This window comes from Dendrobates tinctorius, unplaced genomic scaffold, assembly GCF_039654945.1.
Source record: "Dendrobates tinctorius isolate UK_male_01 unplaced genomic scaffold, ASM3965494v1 ptg000138l, whole genome shotgun sequence".
Classification (NCBI taxonomy): Eukaryota; Metazoa; Chordata; class Amphibia; order Anura; family Dendrobatidae; genus Dendrobates; species Dendrobates tinctorius.
In genome coordinates, this window is record NW_027361806.1 from 17,066,585 (window position 1) to 17,089,091 (window position 22,507).

The 22,507-nt window shown below is 43.5% G+C and overlaps 2 protein-coding genes across 3 annotated transcripts in view; one reads left to right on the top strand and one right to left on the bottom strand.

Annotated features, from left to right (window-relative positions):
- Positions 1 to 21,662, top strand: part of IL23R (interleukin 23 receptor) — a 44,376-nt gene extending 22,714 nt beyond the window's left edge. Inside the window, exons 9-16 of one of the 2 annotated variants that reach the window (XM_073544744.1) lie at positions 149 to 365; positions 6,018 to 6,206; positions 6,568 to 6,669; positions 9,014 to 9,172; positions 9,521 to 9,646; positions 10,759 to 10,858; positions 14,789 to 14,879; positions 20,843 to 21,662. In XM_073544744.1, coding sequence (XP_073400845.1) covers positions 149 to 365; positions 6,018 to 6,206; positions 6,568 to 6,669; positions 9,014 to 9,172; positions 9,521 to 9,646; positions 10,759 to 10,858; positions 14,789 to 14,879; positions 20,843 to 21,430 — 1,572 coding nt within the window. In that variant the 3' untranslated portion in view covers positions 21,431 to 21,662. The remainder of the gene's footprint in view (positions 1 to 148; positions 366 to 6,017; positions 6,207 to 6,567; positions 6,670 to 9,013; positions 9,173 to 9,520; positions 9,647 to 10,758; positions 10,859 to 14,788; positions 14,880 to 20,842) is intronic. The other variant, XM_073544745.1, reaches the window with a different exon arrangement.
- On the bottom strand, positions 272 to 12,264 carry LOC141048762 (uncharacterized). Its single transcript, XM_073544743.1, has 2 exons — positions 12,148 to 12,264; positions 272 to 4,703 (listed from the first exon to the last, which is right to left on the bottom strand). Exon 2 carries the CDS (start codon positions 4,291 to 4,293, stop codon positions 1,132 to 1,134), a length of 3,162 nt encoding a protein of 1,053 aa, XP_073400844.1. The 5' UTR covers positions 4,294 to 4,703; positions 12,148 to 12,264; the 3' UTR covers positions 272 to 1,131.
- Positions 21,663 to 22,507: the final 845 nt, after the last annotated feature.

Sequence of the window (22,507 nt, forward strand, 5' to 3'; positions counted from 1 at the left end):
CTGCAGGAGCTGCTGTCAGCTGATCGGTTTATTGATGACCTATTTTATGGATAGGTCATCGATATGTAAGTCCTGTAAAACTCCTTTAAAAATAACTACCTGATCGACATCACTCACCGTTTATTAATGCGATTCTTTTGTATCTCAGACAGATCTCGATGATCCACCACGGATAAATGTCTCCAGCTATGAAGTATATTATTATAATGAAGGAGTACGGACAAGTCTGAGGCGATGCTCCTCATTCGAGGTACAGTGTGACGCTCTGATACCAAAAGGAGTACAGATGGTGTTCACCGCGGCGTATAATCCATATGGGTTTTCTCCAGCAGCTGATCTGCCGCTGCAAGAGGAAGACGGAAATGGTGAGAATCTCATGGTCAGAAAAAAGCTAAACATTTATAATAATGCAACTTTCAGTAATTCTAGGAAGTTCACTACTGAGTGCAGCACCGGGAGTCTGGAATATAATGCAGTTTTGACTTTTTATCTTAATGGGTCCAAAATCCTGAAATAATTGATATTTTTATATTTATTTACTGGGGGTGTTTGAAGCCAATATTAAGGGGAGCTCCCTGTATACAGAGATACATAAGATCCTGTCTGTAGCCACCACTAGGGGGAGCTCCTTGTATACAGAGATACATGATAAGATCCTGTCTGTAGCCACTACTAGGGGGAGCTCCCTGTATACAGAGATACATGATAAGATTCTGTCTGCAGCCCCCACTAGGGGCAGCTCCCTGTATACAGAGATACATGATAAGATCCTGTCTGCAGCCACCACTAGGGGGAGCTCCCTGTATACAGAGATACATGATAAGATTCTGTCTACAGCCACCACTAGGGGGGAACTCCCTGTATACAGAAATACATTATTATTATTATTATTATTATTATCATTATTATTATTATTATTATTTATTGTTCTAGCGCCATTTATACCATGGCGCTTTACATGTAGGGAGGGGTATACATAATAAAAGTACAATAATCTTAAACAATACAAGTCATAACTGGTACAGGAGGAGAGAGGACCCTGCCCGCGAGGGCTCACAATCTACAAGGGATGGGTGATAATACAGTAGGCGAGGGTAGAGCTGGTCGTGCAGCGGTTTGGTCGATCGGTGGTTACTGCAGGTTATAGGCTTGTCGGAAGAGGTGGGTCTTCAGGCTCTTTTTGAAGGTTTCGATGGTAGGTGAGAGTCTGATATGTTGTGGTAGAGAGTTCCAGAGTAGGGGTGATGCGCGAGAGAAATCTTGTATGCGATTGTGGGAAGAGGAGATAAGAGGGGAGTAGAGAAGGAGATCTTGTGAGGATCGGAGTTTCCGTGCGGGAAAGTACCGGGAGACGAGAGGAGACAGGTTGTGGATGGCTTTGTATGTCATGGTTAGGGTTTTGTAATGGACTCTCTGGGCAATTGGGAGCCAGTGAAGGGATTGACAGAGGGGAGAAGCTGGGGAATAGCGGGGGGACAGGTGGATTAGTCGGGCAGCAGAGTTTAGAATAGATTGGAGGGGTGCGAGAGTGTTTGAGGGGAGGCCACAGAGCAGGAGGTTGCAGTAGTCAAGGCGAGAGATGATGAGGGCATGGACTAGGGTTTTTGCAGATTCTTGGGTGAGGAATGAACTGATTCGTGAAATATTTTTGAGTTGAAGTCGGCAGGAAGTGGAAAGGGCTTGGATATGTGGTTTGAAGGAGAGATCAGCGTCAAGGATTACTCCGAGGCAGCGAGCTTGTGGGACTTGGGAGAGTGGGCAGTCATTTACTGTAATTGATAGGTTCATAGGGGGGGTCACGTGAGATGGGGGAAAGATGATGAATTCTGTTTTGTCCATGTTGAGTTTCAGAAATCTAGCGGAGAAGAAGGATGAAATAGTGGACAGACATTGAGGGATTCTGGTTAGTAGGGAGGTGATATCTGGTCCAGAGATGTAGATCTGTGTGTCATCAGCATAGAGATGATACTGAAAGCCATGAGATTCTATGAGCTGTCCCAGGCCAAAGGTGTAAATAGAGAACAGCAGGGGCCCAAGGACTGAACCTTGTGGGACTCCGACAGATAGGGGGCGAGGTGAGGAGGTGGTGTGTGAGTGGGAGACGCTGAATGTCCGGTCTGTTAGGTATGATGAGATCCAGGATAGGGCCAAGTCTGTGATGCCGAGGGATGAGAGGGTCTGTAATAATAGGGAATGGTCCACTGTGTCAAAGGCAGCCGACAGGTCCAGGAGGAGGAGGACAGAGTAGTGTTGCTTGCTCTTGGTGGTTAAGAAGTCATTGGTGACCTTAGTAAGGTCAGTTTCAGTGGAGTGGTGTGACCGGAAGCCAGATTGTAAGCGGTCGAAGAGGGAGCAAGAAGAGAGATGGGAGGACAGTTCAAGGTAGACGTGTTGTTCCAGGAGCTTGGAGGCGTAGGGGAGAAGTGATATAGGGCGATAGCTAGATACAGAGGATGGGTCAAGAGAGGGCTTTTTGAGGATAGGTGTGATGGAGGCATGTTTAAAGCTTGAGGGGAAAACACCAGTTGTTAGTGATAGGTTGAAGAGATGGGTTAGAGTTGGGATGAAGACTGTGGTGAGGTTTGGTATGAAGTGGGATGGGATCGGGTCGAGAGCACAGGTGGTGAGATGTGATCTTGAGAGTAGAGTGGAGAGTCGATCTTCTGTAATGGTGGAGAATTTGGTTTTGAAGGTGGAGGGCTGGGAAGTCGGGAGGAAGGGCTCTGGGGGTTGTTGACCAAAACTGTCTCTGATGTTATCAATCTTCTGCTTGAAAAATGAGGCAAAGTCTTCAGCTGAGATGAGTGGGGAGGGAGGAGGTGCTGGGGGGCGGAGGAGAGAATTGAAGGTGTTGAATAACTGTTTAGGGTTGTGAGACAGGGAGGATATGAGAGATGAGAAGTAGGTTTGTTTAGCTGTGGCGAGTGTGGTCTTGAAAGTAGTGAGGGACTGTTTGAATGCGATGAAGTGCTCGTTGGAGTGGGATCTTTTCCATCTGCACTCAGCAGCCCTGGAAGCTCGCCTCAGCTCTTTGGTCAGGCTGGTGTGCCAGGGCTGTCTGTTGATTTTGCGAGTTTTGGTATGTGTAAGTGGGGCAGCGGATTCCAAAGCTACAGCTATTGTGGTGTTATATAGAGCGGCAGCATCATCCGCATTGTGTAAGGAACTTATATCTGTAAGAGGGAGGAGGGATTCAGAGAATGAGTGTAGGTCAAGGTGTTTAAGATTCCTGCGAGGGTGTGAAAGTTTGTGGGGTGGGGATTGTAGACATGGAGTGAAGAGGGAAGAGAATGTGAGAAGGTTGTGGTCAGAGAGAGGAAGAGGTGAGTTAGAGAGGTTAGATAGGGAGCAGAGGTGGGTGAAGATGAGGTCCAGTGTGTGGCCATCTTTGTGGGTGGCTGTAGAAGACCATTGAGTGAGGCCGAAGGAGGAAGTGAGAGATAGGAGTTTAGTGGCAGCTGAGAGGGAAGTGTCAATGGGGATGTTGAAGTCGCCCATGATGATAGTAGGGATGTCCACGGAAAGGAAATGAAGTAACCAGGTGGTGAAGTGGTCAAAGAAGGTGGTGGCTGGCCCTGGGGGGCGGTAGATGACAGCCAGTTGGAGGTTGGAGGGGGAGTAGATGCGCACAGAATGCACCTCAAAGGAAGGGAGGGTAACAGAGGGTGGCAGTGGGATTGGGGTGAAGGAGCAGGTATCTGACAGGAGAAAACTAACTCCTCCGCCATGTTTGCTGCTGGGGCGGGGGGTGTGAGAAAGGTGGAAGCCGCCATACGAAAGTGCAGCAGGAGAGGCTGTGTTAGAGGGGGTGAGCCAGGTTTCGGTGATGGCGAGGAAGGAAAGTTTGGTAGCAACAAAAAGATCATGGATGTAGGAAAGCTTGTTGCAGACAGAGCGAGCGTTCCACAGAGCTCCTGTTAGTGGGACTGGGGAAGCGGGGGCTGGGTGAATGGGTATAAGGTTGGAGTGGTTACGGAAGGTTGTGATAGAGCGTGGATGGGAGGTAGAAATGACTGTGGGAATGTGGTGAGGAGGATCAGGATTTGGAGAGATATCACCAGCAGTGAGAAGGAGCAGAGAAAGTGTTAGCAGGTGGGAGCAGGAGAGGGCATGAGGGGGCTGTCTGTGTTTGGAGACAGAGGATTGTATGGTAAGGAACAGTTTTGAGACGGAGGTGAGGTGGATGGGGAGGATTGAAGAAGAGATGAACAGTTCCTTACTAGGAGTAGGGATTAGGGGAATTAGCAGAAAGTGAAGGATTATTGGGGTGAAAGTGAAAACAAACAGAAACATTGTTTACAGTGACTGTGTACAGTTACCTTCAGTTCCCTTCTGGTTCACTTCTGGTTTTAATTCTTAAATTAATCTTCACACTTCTAGAACACACTTATAGGAAACACACTGCAGACTGAAGTCTTTATGCCGAGTTGTGCTCTGCAATATATGTACAACTAAGTGCAGTCAGGTGTGAAGCAGAGAGGAGTGGTCTCTGCTCTTCTTGGTCAGACAATTAACAGTGGACCAGATGCATATGATCAAGCCAGAGTAAACAAGGTCATAAATAACACTGGGGTAAGCTGGGGTTAGCTGAAAGGCATACCATGTGAATGCTAGGTGCAGAGGCAAGTCTATGTGCAAAGCTGGGTGATGCACTGTGTGCCCTTCATAGACAGACAGCAGGAGAGCTGGGTGGATGAACATACCTGTCGGAAGAATAGAGATGCTTGTTAGAGTGCGATGGTGGCAGGTAGCAGGGCACAGTCTGTATACATCCTTCTGGTTTTAATTCTTAAATTAATCTTCACACTTCTGGTACACACTTATAGGAATTACACATACATGATAAGATCCTGTCTGTAGCCACTACTAGGGGGAGCTCCTTGTATACAGAGATACATGATAAGATCCTGTCTGTAGCCACTACTAGGGGGAGCTCCTTGTATACAGAGATACATGATAAGATTCTGTCTGCAGCCACCACTAGGGGAAGCTCCTTGTATACAGAGATACATGATAAGATCCTGTCTGTAGCCACTACTAGGGGGAGCTCCTTGTATACAGAGATACATGATAAGATTCTGTCTGCAGCCACCACTAGGGGGAGCTCCCTGTATATAGAGATACATGATAAGATCCTGTCTGCAGCCACCACTAGAAGGAGCCTCCTGTATACATAAGATCCTGTCTGCAGTCACCACTAGGAGGAGCCCCCTGTATACATAAGATCCTGTCTGCAGCCACCACTAGGGGGAGCTCCCTGTATACAGAGATACATGATAAGATCCTGTCTCCAGCCACCACTAGGGGGAGCTCCCTGTATACAGAGATACATGATAAGATCCTGTCTGCAGTCACCACTAGGAGGAGCCCCCTGTATACATAAGATCCTGTCTGCAGTCACCACTAGGGGAGCTCCCTGTATACAGACATACAGCTCTGGCAAAAATTAAGGGACCACCACATCTAGACCCTGTCATGGGCAGCCCATTCTCCAGACCTGAACCCCAATGAAAACCTCTGGAATGTAATCAAGAGGATGATGGATAGTCACTCACAAGCCATCAAAGAGGAACTGCTTACATTTTTGCACCAGGAGCCGTGTGAGAGACTGGTGGAAAGCAGCCAAGACGCATGAAAGCTGTTTTTCATAATCATGGGGATTCCACAAAATATTGATTTCTGAACTCTTCCTGAGGTAAAACATTAGTATTGTTGTTTCTAAATGATGATGAACTTGTTTTCTTTGCATTATTTGAGGTCTGAAAGCACTGGGGTTGTTGTTTTTTTTAAATTTCGATCATTTCTCCTTTTCAGAAAAAAACCTAAATTTATTGCTTGGAAATTCGGAGACGTGTTGTCAGAAGTTTATAGAATAAAGGAACAATTTACATTTTACTCAAAAATCTTCCTATAGAGAAATCAGACAAACTGAACATTTGTCAGTGGTCTGTTGGCCAGAGCTGCACATGGCAGCGTTCTGCCTGCGGTATTGCTCAGCCTCTGCTCCTGTTTTCTAGGACCACAGCATGTCACAGTAGGCTCTTTACATCCATCTTCTGTGTGGGTGCAATGGCAGCCGCCCGCCAGCTCCGCTCAGCCCGTTAGATGGTACGTTCTACAGTGGATATCTGATTCTTGTGATGGAAAACACAGAAAAGTATCATGGAAGAAGGTTGGAAAAGAACAAAGAAACTTTACAATAAAAGGTAAACGCTCCAGAACAACGGAGGAGATTGCTGCGGCGTCCTCAGGTGTGTACAGGGCCAGAATATAACATAGGAGCAGATGCCGGCAGATCTGTGGTCTGGGCTATTTGTCAGCATTATAGGGCAGTATTATGTGGGATCATCATCTCTTATGTGCTCAGCTCTCAGGGTGGAACAGTCCCCTAAACTGATGTCGCATGGTCAGGAGGACATTTTGCTCTTTGCCACATTGTATCTGCAGTATAAGAGGTCGCCCCGACCACTTCTCATCAGTGACAGATTTGTGGATTTTTCTTCCCACTGATTCATGCTTCATCCGCACATCGTACGCTCATTGATTGACGTGCGCCTTGTTTTGTAGGGGACGTCGCTCCAGGACAGCGTGTCGGTGTTTCCCTATACGCGGTATACAGCACTACAGTCCGCAGAGCTGGGACCGTCTACGGGTACAGTCAGGAATTAGGTGGGTCCGGTATAATGTAATGTGATCTTTTCCATACTGTGCCGTCATCTACTCCTCACTATGGTGCTTTGTAGCCTCTGTATCTCCATGTATCCAAGACTATAGATGTGTATGGCGGTTTTATGTGAGAACAACATGGCAGCATTATTTAGGCTCTAAAGGATTATTATTTGGATGCTGCACATTAGTAGAACACTATGGACTCGATTCATCATTTGCATTTTTTAGGTCACTTTTCAAGTTTTGTCTTTTGGTTTTCATTGAATTTTTTATGTTAAATTTTTCAAAATTGTCTTTAACCTTTTTGGGGTTTTTTTTTTTTGCAACTTTTCAAAATTTTAGTAGCATGGAGGAGGAGGGACCCTGAAGAGTTGTCAGAGTAGGTAGGCAGAGATCGAGCTGAAACTTTCAAAATGCATTATACAGCTATTCTAACATAGAATTTTCTATGCAAGTATACCAGCCTCATCAGGTTTTTAAGAGACCTATGTAATGAGGTTTTCAGAATGTTCTACGTAAGTATACCAACCTCATCAGGTTTAAGAATCTTATGTCATAAGGTTTTCAGAATTTTCTGCACAAGTATACCAGTCTCATTAGGTTTAAGAGACCTGTGTAAAGAGGTTTTCAGAATTTTCTGCACAAGTATACCAGTCTCATCAAGTTTAAGAGACCTATGTAATGAGGTTTTCAGAATGCTCTACAAAAGTATACCAGCCTCATCAGGTTTAAGAATCTTATGTAATGAGGTTAGCAGAATTTTCTACACAGGTATACCAGCCTCATCAGGTTTAAGAGACCTATGTAATGAGGTTTTCAGACTTTTCTGCACAAGTATACCAGCCTCATCAGGTTTAAGAATCTTATGTAATGAGGTTTGCAGAATTTTCTACACAGGTATACCAGCCTCATCAGGTTTAAGAGACCTATGTAATGAGGTTTTCAGACTTTTCTGCACAAGTATACCAGCCTCATCAGGTTTAAGAATCTTATGTAATGAGGTTTGCAGAATTTTCTACACAAGTATACCAGCCTCATCAGGTTTAAAAATCTTATGTCATGAGGTTTTCAGAATTTTCTGCACAAGTATACCAGTCTCATCAGATTTAAGAGACCTATGTAATGAGGTTTTCAGAATTTTCTGCACAAGTATACCAGTCTCATCAGGTTTAAGAGACCTATGTAATGAGGTTTTCAGAATTTTCTGCACAAGTATACCAGTCTCATCAGGTTTAAGAGACCTATGTAATGAGGTTTTCAGAATGCTCTACAAAAGTATACCAGCCTCATCGGGTTTAAGAATCTTATGTAATGAGGTTTGCAGAATTTTCTACACAAGTATACCAGCCTCATCAGGTTTAAAAATCTCATGTCATGAGGTTTTCAGAATTTTCTGCACAAGTATACCAGTCTCATCAGATTTAAGAGACCTATGTAATGAGGTTTTCAGAATTTTCTGCACAAGTATACCAGTCTCATCAGGTTTAAGAGACCTATGTAATGAGGTTTTCAGAATTTTCTGCACAAGTATACCAGTCTCATCAGGTTTAAGAGACCTATGTAATGAGGTTTTCAGAATGCTCTACAAAAGTATACCAGCCTCATCGGGTTTAAGAATCTTATGTAATGAGGTTTGCAGAATTTTCTACACAAGTATACCAGCCTCATCAGGTTTAAAAATCTCATGTCATGAGGTTTTCAGAATTTTCTGCACAAGTATACCAGTCTCATCAGATTTAAGAGACCTATGTAATGAGGTTTTCAGAATTTTCTGCACAAGTATACCAGTCTCATCAGGTTTAAGAGACCTATGTAATGAGGTTTTCAGAATGCTCTACAAAAGTATACCAGCCTCATCAGGTTTAAGAATCTTATGTAATGAGGTTTGCAGAGTTTTCTACACAAGTATACCAGCCTCATCAGGTTTAAGAGACCTATGTAATGAGGTTTTCAGACTTTTCTACACAAGTATACCAGCCTCATCAGGTTTAAGAGACCTATGTAATGAGGTATGTAGTTTGGATAGTGAAATTTGATGATAGATCGGCTTTATGGTTTTTCAAATGATCTATTCAAGAAAATAATCTTATCTCACCGGAAATATTCTAATTCCAGCAGACTCAGTATAAGGTCCCACGGCTGCAGTTATTGGAGGGACTCAGAAGAACGGTGTGGAGTTAGACAGGAGCGAATAACCAACCAGCCCCACAGATACAAATATTATTGTGCAGCACAAATCTTCCTTAATAATTCCTGCTATATATTCATTGAAATTACATTTCCATGATAGTATCTCCTTCATTCATAAAAAAAACTGACATAACTTTACCTTAATCTCCCACAGAACCCAAGACAGGTCCCAGTTCTGTAAAAATAATCAACCCGTCGTTAAAAGCAAGAATTATTGAATGGGCTGAGATTGCACAGTGCGACAGACGAGGCCTCATCACCGGGTATACACTGAACATAAGGCAGTTGCAAAATGAAACCAATTTAAGTTATGGTAAGTAAATCATTTGATAGTCATACAATTGTAAGCGCATTCTGCAACTTCATCACTAGGTGGCACTGTCTGCAGAGAACTTGGATTGTCTCTGGTGCCATCCAGACTATAACAAACACATTATGTAAAAATAAAAATCCTTATACTCACCGATCTCCTCTCCAGATATCACAATGGTTTTTACACATTTACTTCTTTAATAATAATAATAATAATAATAATAATAATCTTTATTTTTATATAGCACTAACATATTCCGCAGCACTTTACAGTTTGCACACATTATCATCACTGTCCCCGATGGGGCTCACAATCTACATTCCCTATCAGTATGTCTTCTCTTTCTAGAAGTCCCTGAATCGACAAGACATTTACTGTTCAATAAATTTAACCCAAGCGAGCAATATTCTGTGTGCATTTCTGCGTCCACGAGGGCCGGGAAAGGGCCGGAACACTGCACTAACTTTCATCAAGGTAGGAACATTGGGGCGATACTGACATGTCGCTGATTGGATGCAGAAAGTCCTGTGACTGTTTCTTTCATGTGATCAGGGCTTATGAAAATCCATGAAATAAACATTATTTCACAAGTATGGGTTCTCCAGATTTTAAATGGTTTGTCCACTTTCATAAGTGTTTCTCACCATCCCCTGGTCCAAAGCTGAGTTTGCGCTGCTGTCCTGGTCTGTACTGTTTGTCTGCAGCGTAACAACCAATGAGTGAGCTCAGCAGCCTGTGCCATCTATCTACATGGTGAGAGCTGCTGAGCTCAGCGATTGGCTGCAGCGCTGTTAACATGCAGAGAGTGGCAGCAGTTTTAACCCCTTCACGACATCCGCCAAAAAGGCGCAGTAGATTCGCACACTAAGGATAGAGCCGAGTCCGCTCCATGTCTGCTTTATAAAGCTAAGTGCCATGATTGAACCAATCGCTGATCGCAGCAGTTTAACCCCTTAGATGCAGCTGTCAATCGAGACCGCAGCATTTAAGCAGATAGGAGGTGGGGGGAATTAAATATGATAAAAAAAATGATTTAATGCAGCTGATACCAATTAAAACTACAGGTTGGACCACAAAAAAAAAAAAGAGCCTTTATACAAGTTCATTGACTGAAAAAATATAAAAAATATTAAAAAATGGAAATATTTAAAAAAATTGAAGCATAAAAATTAAAAGATAGCTATGTCTCAAGAGGTTAAGCAGATGCAAAACTTTGTAGTGATTAATTTCCTAAATATATCTTTTTAGGGTTCAGAGTTCACTACAAACCCCCTTTTGATAAAGTTGTCATTGCTCGTAGACACCCCTAGAAGGAGCCCTCATATATTTATAAATCTCTCATTTATTCCTAGCTCCCCCTAGTGGTGACTGATAGCAGAACAAAAATGGTAAAAGCTGAGAACGGAAAAGGGAAGGTTTAACCCCTCGCACACCTTGTAGCCGTTCCTTCAGTTATTATTGATGCAGGTGGAATCAATATGCTTTATCTGAGTTAGTTAACCCCTTATTTGACCCGTTGCATGACTATGATGTACCTCTACCTTAGATTATGGCATTAGCAACTTAATACCAATTCTGTTTTTTAGATAACGATTTTACCAGCTATGTGGGCCTCCTGGTGGGAATGGCTTGTGGAGTGATGGTTTTGGCTACGATCATTTTGACATTATCTGGAATGCAGGAAAGGTATATAACCTGTACGCTCCACACTCGCACACTGCAGCACATTGGTTGAATGTATATACAGTGAATTACTCAATCTATTGATCTGCTTCAGGTCATTATAGGGGTTGCTCGCCCTGGGGAAACTTTGGAAAATCACCGCCGAATCTTAGCGGCGTGTAATGTATATACCATTAGGATTTGTCTCTGCTTGCCGTTCCAGCAATCATCACGGGACCACGAATATGCAAAATGTATACACCAGCGATCCAAGAATGGGGCAATGGGATTGTTACAGACAGGATGCAGAAACTTGTGCACATGTATGTTTTCTACAAATATATCGTGGCACTACTGCGTTGGTGCACAAAAGAAGGTTCCCACACCAGTATAGATAATGTAATAAAGTTTTGGCACTCAACTTGTTGCAAAGTGAAGATTTTTATTTGCAGTCTCAATAATTTAGACGTTTCGGCTTGCACATATAAGCCTTCATCAGTAGGCTGCAAATCAGATACAAATGTACAGTACAAGTCAAGGGCTACATAGTGTACAAATAATCAAAAATAACATACAGTGAATAATACAATGTATTCATAGCCGTTCACTAGTGATAGACAGGACGGGTTGAGGTGTAGGGAGAGGTAGGAAAAAACATTTTTTGGGAGAAAAAATAAAATAAAGGAGGGGAAGGTCTATAACCTACCCAGACTGCTCTCTTGAATAGGTCTGCAATGTGTCTAAAGTGACAGAAAAAAGAGCACATATGTAGTATATATAATATAATAATAATTGTATTAGGTTAGTAGCTGGAATCAATGGTCCGTCACTACTCACTTGTTGATAAGGCACCACTAAAATGGTGGTATGAATGGTCTGATACGTATTGAGAATGATTCTCATTTATCTTAAAAGAGAAGGAAAATGTGACTGAAACAGAGAACTAAAATGTAACTGTAACATGTTTATATGTTGAATGACGAATAAATTATTATAGATACTAACTGATAATGATTTTGTAACTGAAATGATCAGTGAAGATACCGTACAGAATCATATGTGAGGGGTCTGTAGATCATAGAAAGAAAGAGAATTTCACTTAATATACTGGGGGTTAAAGTTGACAAAGAGGCATCAATAGATTCACTCACTTAATGTCAGGTTTGGGAATCAACTGTAGGTTTCAATTCCCCAAGGAGCCCATACCACGCTATGCGATGTAGCTGTTAAGTCAAAACGTATAGTATATGAGGGGTTAAATAGCGCTACAGAATCAAGTCTATATATGTATGTCCAGTTAGGAGTGGGCTTACCCTTGGTGGGTGGCGGCGTGTTGTATCAGGGAGGACGCGGTATCCACCGCTTGTAGCCAGGGTGTCCATAGCGTGTACCGTGGGTTTTAAATAGACGGTGGGCGGGACATTGTCAGATTGATTGGACTGCGTCACCGGAAGTGACGTATGTGTCCATTTGGGTGTGCTGATAGGTTTAGTAAAGTAAAGGGGCGTGTTATGGGGGGTGGCGCTGGAATGCTCGTCATTCTAGAGAACTATACAGGCAATTGTGCTTCCTGTGTTGACGCGCAGAGCAATTGTTTGTAGAAAGTAGAATTTTAGCGAGTGTGCATATGGTGTTGTGTATGAATGCGGTTATATCTAAAAAAAGGAAAAAAATTAGATATATAGATGTAAACAATATGCAAATTGAGCAAGATATCTCAAGTCACTGTGGAAAAGGAGTTCTTTGTATCATGATGTCCCACAAAAGAGTGGGTTCAAAATGACTCGATTGGTATTCCAGACCAAGAGAGGTTCAAATAGAAAAATTAGAAAATAGTTTCTAAGAAACTATAGTGTGTAGAAAAAATTTTTTTGAAAAAAAATTTTTTGAATAAAATTTTTTAAGCTTGAAGGAGGCAGGAGGGGGAAGTCCGAGGGAGTAACAGAGACAATCGGTGACATTTGCGTGTAGTTCAGAATTGACGACTCTGCAAAATCAAAAAAAGTGTTAGAAAGAGGCAAAAACGACATGATTTAATGGCAGAACATATTCCCAAATATATGTGCACCTCAACCCGTCCTGTCTATCACTAGTGCACGGCTATGAATACATTGTATTATTCACTGTATGTTATCTTGATTATTTGTACACTATGTAGCCCTTGACTTGTACTGTACATTTGTATCTGATTTGCAGCCTACTGATGAAGGCTTATATGTGCAAGCCGAAACGTCTAAATTATTGAGACTGCAAATAAAAATCTTCACTTTGCAACAAGTTGAGTGCCAAAAATTTATTACATTATCATGTATGTTTTCTGACTGCCATATAAAGGGATGAGGAAAGCATGCATGCATTACCAGTTTTCAGCCAGCAGAGGGAGCCAGTGTATCCATTCCCTGACTACGTGCACTAATGAATTCCTAGAATAAGTGGTTTAGCAGGGTGACGCCATGGTGGTTTCACACTGACGTCAGTAGAAAGTACAGCAGGTGGGAGAAGGGTTAACACAGCAAAATTGACCAGCCGTAGGAAAAAAAAAATAAAAAGGTCAAGATACAGGCTTCTGGAAATTAGATCTGTAGTCGAAAGCTTTTTTTCCTATTGGTGTTTTGCCCATTACTTTTTAACCGGACCGAGCATGGACTAAAACAAATGCAAAAAAAACAAAACAATACTCACTGATTGGCTGCAGCGGTCATGTACCATATCTACAGGGTAAGAAAGCAAGGAGACCTCCAGGGACTCTAGGGACGGCTATAGTAAAGGGGATATGAATCAGTGGGTGACTTTTTCTGATGTTTAGATTATTCTGGGACATATATCATTTTTTTTAAATAGTAATCACAAACTTTTGTAATAATCATTTTGCACTTTAAATTATATATTCCAGTTTAACTTTTTTTTTTTTTGTATAATGATAATGTCGGCATGTTTTCCAATCTCCTCGTCTGGATCAGTTCCTCTGATCTGATCTCTGCTTGCTGTCGCCTATTGGAAGCTTTACCAATGTTTGATTCACTCGTACTTCTTAAAGATCAGATTCTTCTAAATTTGATATTTTTTTGTGTTTTGCTTTGTTTGAATTCAGCAGAAAAGGAAGCCAGACGACCTCCATTTTACTGAGTTATTGAGGGCCAAAACCATTAAATCACCGCCTTCCCCTCTGCAGGCTCTAACACTAATTTTCAGTTGTCTCTGAGCTGGTGGATGGAAACGAGCTGCTGTGATGTCTCCCATACACAGCACATACAGATATGAGGGATTCTTGCTCTACTGTCTCTGAAGCCAAACAGCACGGAGAATATTATACAGTGGTACTGAGTAGTGTAGCTGTGAATCCAGTGCTGGAGTGAAATCAACACTCACTATAAACTTGCAGCACCTGTGAGTTTCTCTGTACCTGTCTTTCTGCTCTTTTCTCTTCCTTCCCATAGACTTGAATAAATAAGCAGTAATCTGATCCCTCAGTGATCTTGCAATCCGTCTTGTCTTGAGCAGGACACATTTTAGCAGGTTTTTTATAGAGCATATTTCTCTGATAACAAATATTACAAATTTTTTTGGACAGCAGTTTATGGATTGAAACTACAGTGACCATTTATCACAGGAAGTATATTGGAAAATGTTATGACTTGTCATTATACAAAAAAAATCCAAAAAACTTGATGCTCGTTCTATTGAACGCAGCGCTGTATGCAAAGATGTGCTTCTGATTATACGACGCTGAACAAGCAGAGCTGCAGTGTAAAGCATGGAAAGGAAGAGAAAAGGAGAAGCTTGATCTGATGAAAGCTCATTGGTGCTCAGAAAGCCGGTGACTTCTATTGTAGATTTAAGACCATCACTAGAACTCCAGACATTATATTTTAGAAACAATGATAATACTGTCTTATTTCACTTAATTGCTATCAGATGCTTTTCGACATAACGAGTCATTTTTCTTTATTTTAGGGTAAAAAAAGTCTTGACCCTATTGCTACCTGAATTCCTACATAAGGAATACCCCGATGTGAGGAAGAGTTCAGCTGTGAAGTCTCTGCAGGTGAATACTCTGTATATAAGACCCCGATGTCCTGTGGAGCCCTCCTTTCAGCCTTTGTGCCAACTGCAGCCAGCCCCATTCACCTGCAGCAATTCCATGTACAGCGGATTGGGGGCGCTACTGTACAGGGTAACATGTGAGGGGCACACAGGGCTAAACAGTTATTAGGATCAATATGGGTTATAAAGGTGGAACCCCCCCCCACCCTCACCCCGATCCTAAAGTAAAGGCACATACTACCAATATGCTATGTCCTTTACCAGAGGGTAAAACTCTTCAAAGGCTGTGGGCAACTCTGATATATATATATATATATATATATATATATATATATATATATATAAAGAAGATATTTACATATGTTAGTAGTTACCATTAGTTAATAAAATTGTACTTAGTTTCAGACTGCAATCTTCATTTCATTCATCCATTTTCAGGTCCCCTGATGTGAAGTTTGCAGCCTGATTCAAGTTTCGATTTTATCTTTTGTGGGATTGTCTATCCTAGTAATATAGTCTGGATGTACGATTTGTGCGTGTCTCTTCGGGTAATATAGGCTGAATGTGAGGGCTGTATCTCTCCCAGTAATATAGGCTGTATGTGAGGTCTGTGAGTCTCCCAGTAATATAAGCTGGATGTGAGCTCTGTGTGTCTCTCCCAGTAATATAGTCTGGATGTGAGGTCTGTGTGTCTCACACTGTAATATAGGTTGGATGTGAGCTCTGTGTGTCTCTCCCAGTAATATAAGCTGGATGTGAGGTCTGTGTCTCTCCCAGTAAAATAGGCTGGATGTGAGCTCTGTGTGTCTCACACTGTAATATAGGTTGGATGTGAGGTCTGTGTGTCTCACACTGTAATATAGGTTGGATGTGAGCTCTGTGTGTGTCTCTCCCAGTAAAATAGGCTGGATGCGAGCTCTGTGTGTCTCTCCCAGTAAAATAGGCTGGATGCGAGCTCTGTGTGTCTCTCCCAGTAAAATAGGCTGGATGCGAGCTCTGTGCGTCTCTCCCAGTAATATAAGCTGGATGTGAGGTCTGTGTCTCTCCCAGTAAAATAGGCTGGATGTGAGCTCTGTGTGTCTCTCCCAGTAAAATAGGCTGGATGCGAGCTCTGTGTGTCTCTCCCAGTAATATAAGCTGGATGTGAGGTCTGTGTCTCTCCCAGTAAAATAGGCTGGATGTGAGCTCTGTGTGTCTCTCCCAGTAAAATAGGCTGGATATGAGCTCTGTGTGTCTCTCCCAGTAATATAAGCTGGATGGGAGGTCTGTGTCTCTCCCAGTAAAATAGGCTGGATGTGAGCTCTGTGTGTCTCACACTGTAATATAGGTTGGATGTGAGCTCTGTGTGTCTCTCCCAGTAATATAGGCTGGATGTGAGCTCTGTGTGTCTCTCCCAGTAATATAGGCTGGATGTGAGGTCTGTGTCTCTCCCAGTAAAATAGGCTGGATGTGAGCTCTGTGTGTCTCACACTGTAATATAGGTTGGATGTGAGCTCTGTGTCTCTCCCAGTAATATAGTCTGGATATGAGGTCTGTGTCTCTCCCAGTAATATAGGCTGGATGCGAGCGCTGTGTGTCTCACACTGTAATATAGGTTGGATGTGAGGTCTGTGTGTCTCTCCCAGTAAAATAGTCTGGATGCGAGCTCTGTGTGTCTCTCCGAGTAATATAGTCTGGATGTGAGGTCTGTGTGTCTCTCCCAGTAAAATAGGCTGGATGCGAGCTCTGTGTGTCTCTCCCAGTAAAATAGGCTGGATGCGAGCTCTGTGTGTCTCTCCCAGTAATATAAGCTGGATGCGAGCTCTGTGTGTCTCTCCCAGTAATATAAGCTGGATGTGAGGTCTGTGTCTCTCCCAGTAAAATAGGCTGGATGTGAGCTCTGTGTGTCTCTCCCAGTAAAATAGGCTGGATATGAGCTCTGTGTGTCTCTCCCAGTAATATAAGCTGGATGGGAGGTCTGTGTCTCTCCCAGTAAAATAGGCTGGATGTGAGCTCTGTGTGTCTCACACTGTAATATAGGTTGGATGTGAGCTCTGTGTGTCTCTCCCAGTAATATAGGCTGGATGTGAGCTCTGTGTGTCTCTCCCAGTAATATAGGCTGGATGTGAGGTCTGTGTCTCTCCCAGTAAAATAGGCTGGATGTGAGCTCTGTGTGTCTCACACTGTAATATAGGTTGGATGTGAGCTCTGTGTCTCTCCCAGTAATATAGTCTGGATATGAGGTCTGTGTCTCTCCCAGTAATATAGGCTGGATGCGAGCGCTGTGTGTCTCACACTGTAATATAGGTTGGATGTGAGGTCTGTGTGTCTCTCCCAGTAAAATAGTCTGGATGCGAGCTCTGTGTGTCTCTCCGAGTAATATAGTCTGGATGTGAGGTCTGTGTGTCTCTCCCAGTAAAATAGGCTGGATGCGAGCTCTGTGTGTCTCTCCCAGTAAAATATGAACATAAGGATGAGTGACCTCATGGAGATCAACATCCAACACTGCGGAGACACCATCACATGTTTCTCAACGCAGTGATCTAGAGCAATGCCCCCATCCCTTATGGGAAATATGCAAAAGCATGTAAATCAACAGCCGCGGAGACACCATCACATGTTTCTCAACGCAAGCAATGACTAGCCAGGTCTTTCCCCGGGAAGGAACAACCACGGGAAGGGCAGTCTCCAATGAAGGAAACCACCTATGCCAAAACATGGTATCCATCCACAGACAGCTGTTTCGGGGTATTGCCCCTCATCAGTGTGGAGTAGGAAACTGGCTAGTAGGAGCAATGCCTAGTGAAAGGCTATGAACATAAGGATGAGTGACCTCATGGAGATCAACATCCAACACTGCGGAGACACCATCACATGTTTCTCAACGCAGTGATCTAGAGCAATGCCCCCATCCCTTATGGGAAATATGCAAAAGCATGTAAATCAACAGCCGCGGAGACACCATCACATGTTTCTCAACGCAAGCAATGACTAGCCAGGTCTTTCCCCGGGAAGGAACAACCACGGGAAGGGCAGTCTCCAATGAAGGAAACCACCTATGCCAAAACATGGTATCCATCCACAGACAGCTGTTTCGGGGTATTGCCCCTCATCAGTGTGGAGTAGGAAACTGGCTAGTAGGAGCAATGCCTAGTGAAAGGCTATGAACATAAGGATGAGTGACCTCATGGAGATCAACATCCAACACTGCGGAGACACCATCACATGTTTCTCAACGCAGTGATCTAGAGCAATGCCCCCATCCCTTATGGGAAATATGCAAAAGCATGTAAATCAACAGCCGCGGAGACACCATCACATGTTTCTCAACGCAAGCAATGACTAGCCAGGTCTTTCCCCGGGAAGGAACAACCACGGGAAGGGCAGTCTCCAATGAAGGAAACCACCTATGCCAAAACATGGTATCCATCCACAGACAGCTGTTTCGGGGTATTGCCCCTCATCAGTGTGGAGTAGGAAACTGGCTAGTAGGAGCAATGCCTAGTGAAAGGCTATGAACATAAGGATGAGTGACCTCATGGAGATCAACATCCAACACTGCGGAGACACCATCACATGTTTCTCAACGCAGTGATCTAGAGCAATGCCCCCATCCCTTATGGGAAATATGCAAAAGCATGTAAATCAACAGCCGCGGAGACACCATCACATGTTTCTCAACGCAAGCAATGACTAGCCAGGTCTTTCCCCGGGAAGGAACAACCACGGGAAGGGCAGTCTCCAATGAAGGAAACCACCTATGCCAAAACATGGTATCCATCCACAGACAGCTGTTTCGGGGTATTGCCCCTCATCAGTGTGGAGTAGGAAACTGGCTAGTAGGAGCAATGCCTAGTGAAAGGCTATGAACATAAGGATGAGTGACCTCATGGAGATCAACATCCAACACTGCGGAGACACCATCACATGTTTCTCAACGCAGTGATCTAGAGCAATGCCCCCATCCCTTATGGGAAATATGCAAAAGCATGTAAATCAACAGCCGCGGAGACACCATCACATGTTTCTCAACGCAAGCAATGACTAGCCAGGTCTTTCCCCGGGAAGGAACAACCACGGGAAGGGCAGTCTCCAATGAAGGAAACCACCTATGCCAAAACATGGTATCCATCCACAGACAGCTGTTTCGGGGTATTGCCCCTCATCAGTGTGGAGTAGGAAACTGGCTAGTAGGAGCAATGCCTAGTGAAAGGCTATGAACATAAGGATGAGTGACCTCATGGAGATCAACATCCAACACTGCGGAGACACCATCACATGTTTCTCAACGCAGTGATCTAGAGCAATGCCCCCATCCCTTATGGGAAATATGCAAAAGCATGTAAATCAACAGCCGCGGAGACACCATCACATGTTTCTCAACGCAAGCAATGACTAGCCAGGTCTTTCCCCGGGAAGGAACAACCACGGGAAGGGCAGTCTCCAATGAAGGAAACCACCTATGCCAAAACATGGTATCCATCCACAGACAGCTGTTTCGGGGTATTGCCCCTCATCAGTGTGGAGTAGGAAACTGGCTAGTAGGAGCAATGCCTAGTGAAAGGCTATGAACATAAGGATGAGTGACCTCATGGAGATCAACATCCAACACTGCGGAGACACCATCACATGTTTCTCAACGCAGTGATCTAGAGCAATGCCCCCATCCCTTATGGGAAATATGCAAAAGCATGTAAATCAACAGCCGCGGAGACACCATCACATGTTTCTCAACGCAAGCAATGACTAGCCAGGTCTTTCCCCGGGAAGGAACAACCACGGGAAGGGCAGTCTCCAATGAAGGAAACCACCTATGCCAAAACATGGTATCCATCCACAGACAGCTGTTTCGGGGTATTGCCCCTCATCAGTGTGGAGTAGGAAACTGGCTAGTAGGAGCAATGCCTAGTGAAAGGCTATGAACATAAGGATGAGTGACCTCATGGAGATCAACATCCAACACTGCGGAGACACCATCACATGTTTCTCAACGCAGTGATCTAGAGCAATGCCCCCATCCCTTATGGGAAATATGCAAAAGCATGTAAATCAACAGCCGCGGAGACACCATCACATGTTTCTCAACGCAAGCAATGACTAGCCAGGTCTTTCCCCGGGAAGGAACAACCACGGGAAGGGCAGTCTCCAATAATACAGGCTGGATGTGAGCTCTGTGTCTCTCCCAGTAATATAGTCTGGATATGAGGTCTGTGTCTCTCCCAGTAATATAGGCTGGATGCGAGCGCTGTGTGTCTCACACTGTAATATAGGTTGGATGTGAGGTCTGTGTGTCTCTCCCAGTAAAATAGTCTGGATGCGAGCTCTGTGTGTCTCTCCGAGTAATATAGTCTGGATGTGAGGTCTGTGTGTCTCTCACTGTAATATAGGTTGGATGAGAGGTCTGTGTGTCTCTCACAGTAATATAGGCTGGATGTGAGATCTGTGTCTATCCTAGTAATATAAGCTAGATATAAGCTCTGTGTGTATCTAGGATGTTGCCATCTTCACTAACTTTCATATCAGCATAGCTTCTGCCCTGGACTTATTTCTTCTCCATGATCTATCTTTCTTTCATTTCTCCAGTCTGTTTTATTTGCCCTCCCAGAGACTGTGAATACTTTCTCCCCTCTCCACTGCAGATATTTGTACAACCTCATCCCTGCTATCTCTATCACTGAGAGAAGTGAGAGGGGAGCTAGTAGAGCCATCAGAACTGACCAGGAGCTGTGATGAATCTGTACCATTTTTGTAGACCTCCCAGATAGATAAAGGAGTTACAGATATTCTGCAGCATAAAATTTGTTGAACAATTTTAATGAAGACTAAAAAGTTAGAAAGTAGCTTAGTTTTGCATTTAGGCAGCAAATAAAAAAAACAAAACTGAAAATAGTGTAAATATCCTTTCATTCCAGGTGTCACATTGGTTGTGTTTTGTGTATTCACCTTGTGCATTTTACCAACTAAGCCGCCGATCTTATCGTTTAGCAGGAAAGCAAAGAGAGTTTGATCGCTCCACATAGTCTGCCGCCCTCGGACCCGGATATTGCGGAGATCGAAGAAATTCCGATTGTACTGACAAGTCGCCCAATCCCCTCAGCGACTACTGCCCAAGAAACTGACATTATCAATGACGTGGAGGAGGCGCCCCTTATCCCAACCGCTGAAATTGAGGTTCCGGAACACACATTGGGATATAGACCACAGATTACTAATGTCACTTCCCCGTGGCGAGGATCCTACTGCAGTCCCACTCACATGTTGGAACGACAGCTCTCTGCCCTGGAATCAGGAAGCTCGGGGGTCCCAACCAACAATGCGCCCCTACTGAACATTGCAGATGATCTTTTTAAGGGGCTGAATCTGACGGTCACAATGGATAATAATCTGCACGATGCAGCTCTGCAGTCAATGTCCAATCCTACACTGCAAAGCCTATGGGAGAACCAGACGTTCATAGATAAATTATTAATGTCAGATGTTCCCGGTGATCAGCAGATCTTTACCCCAAGTCTTCCTGAGGAATTTGATGATACAAAGTTCTATTTTCCTCAAAGTTTTACCAGTGGATTATAAATGTGCAATAGTAAATACTGATCCTCACCTCGGACTGGATCACTTGGTTTAATCGATCTCAGACTCAAGATCCTAAAAGGATTTTATCTATGGCTGCTGAATGTGATGAATGTTTGGGTAGAAGGACCCTGAAGAGGCGCTAGAACTTTGGCAATAAGGGTCACATTTACATAATAAAAGTTTTTTCACAGTTGAAAATTGGATAAATAAAAAAAAAAATAGAAAACCTTGATCCAAATGTTTACTTCTATCAGATCGGCTTCCGATAGAGAAAATTAATTCAACATGATCATTGTTGAGGGGTCTCCAGAATTCATAACTCCCCCCAAAGGCCAATATACACTGCTCAAAAAAATAAAGGGAACACTAAAACACCACATCATAGATATCACTGAATGAAATAATCCAGTTGCAAATCTTTATTCATTACACAGTGGAATGCGTTCAGAACAATAAAACATAAAAATGATCATGGAAAAATTAAAATGATATCCCATGGAGGTCTGGATTTGGAATGATACTCAAAATGAAAGTGGAAAATCAAATTACCGGCTGATCCAACTTCAGTGGAAATGTCTCAAGACAAGGAGATGATGCTCAGTAGTGTGTGTGGCCTCCACGTGCCTGTATGACCTCCCTACAAAGCCTGAGCATGGTCCTGATGAGGCAGCGAATGTTCTCCTGAGAGATCTACTCCCAGACCTGGATTAAATCATCAGTCAACTCCTGGACAGTCTGTGGTGCAACGTGGAATTGGTGAATGGAACGAGACATTTTGTCCCATATGTGCTCAATTGGATTCAGGTCTGGAGAATGAGCAGGTCAGTCCATAGCATCAATGCTTTCATCATGCAGGGATGGCTGAAACACTTAACCCACATGAGGTCTATCATTGTCATGAATCAGAAGGAACCCAGGGCCCACTACACCTGCATATGGTCCTGAGGATATCATCCCTGTACCTACTGGCAGTAAGGGTACCTCTGGCTAGCACACAGAGGGCTGTGCGGCCCTGCAAAGAAAGGCATTCCCATACCATTACTGACCCACTGCCAAACTTGGCCATGCTGGAGGATG

Bases quoted from the DNA above. Each gene is read 5' to 3' on its own strand.
- LOC141048762 (XM_073544743.1), bottom strand. From the start codon at position 4,293: ATGTTTCTGTTTGTTTTCACTTTCACCCCAATAATCCTTCACTTTCTG.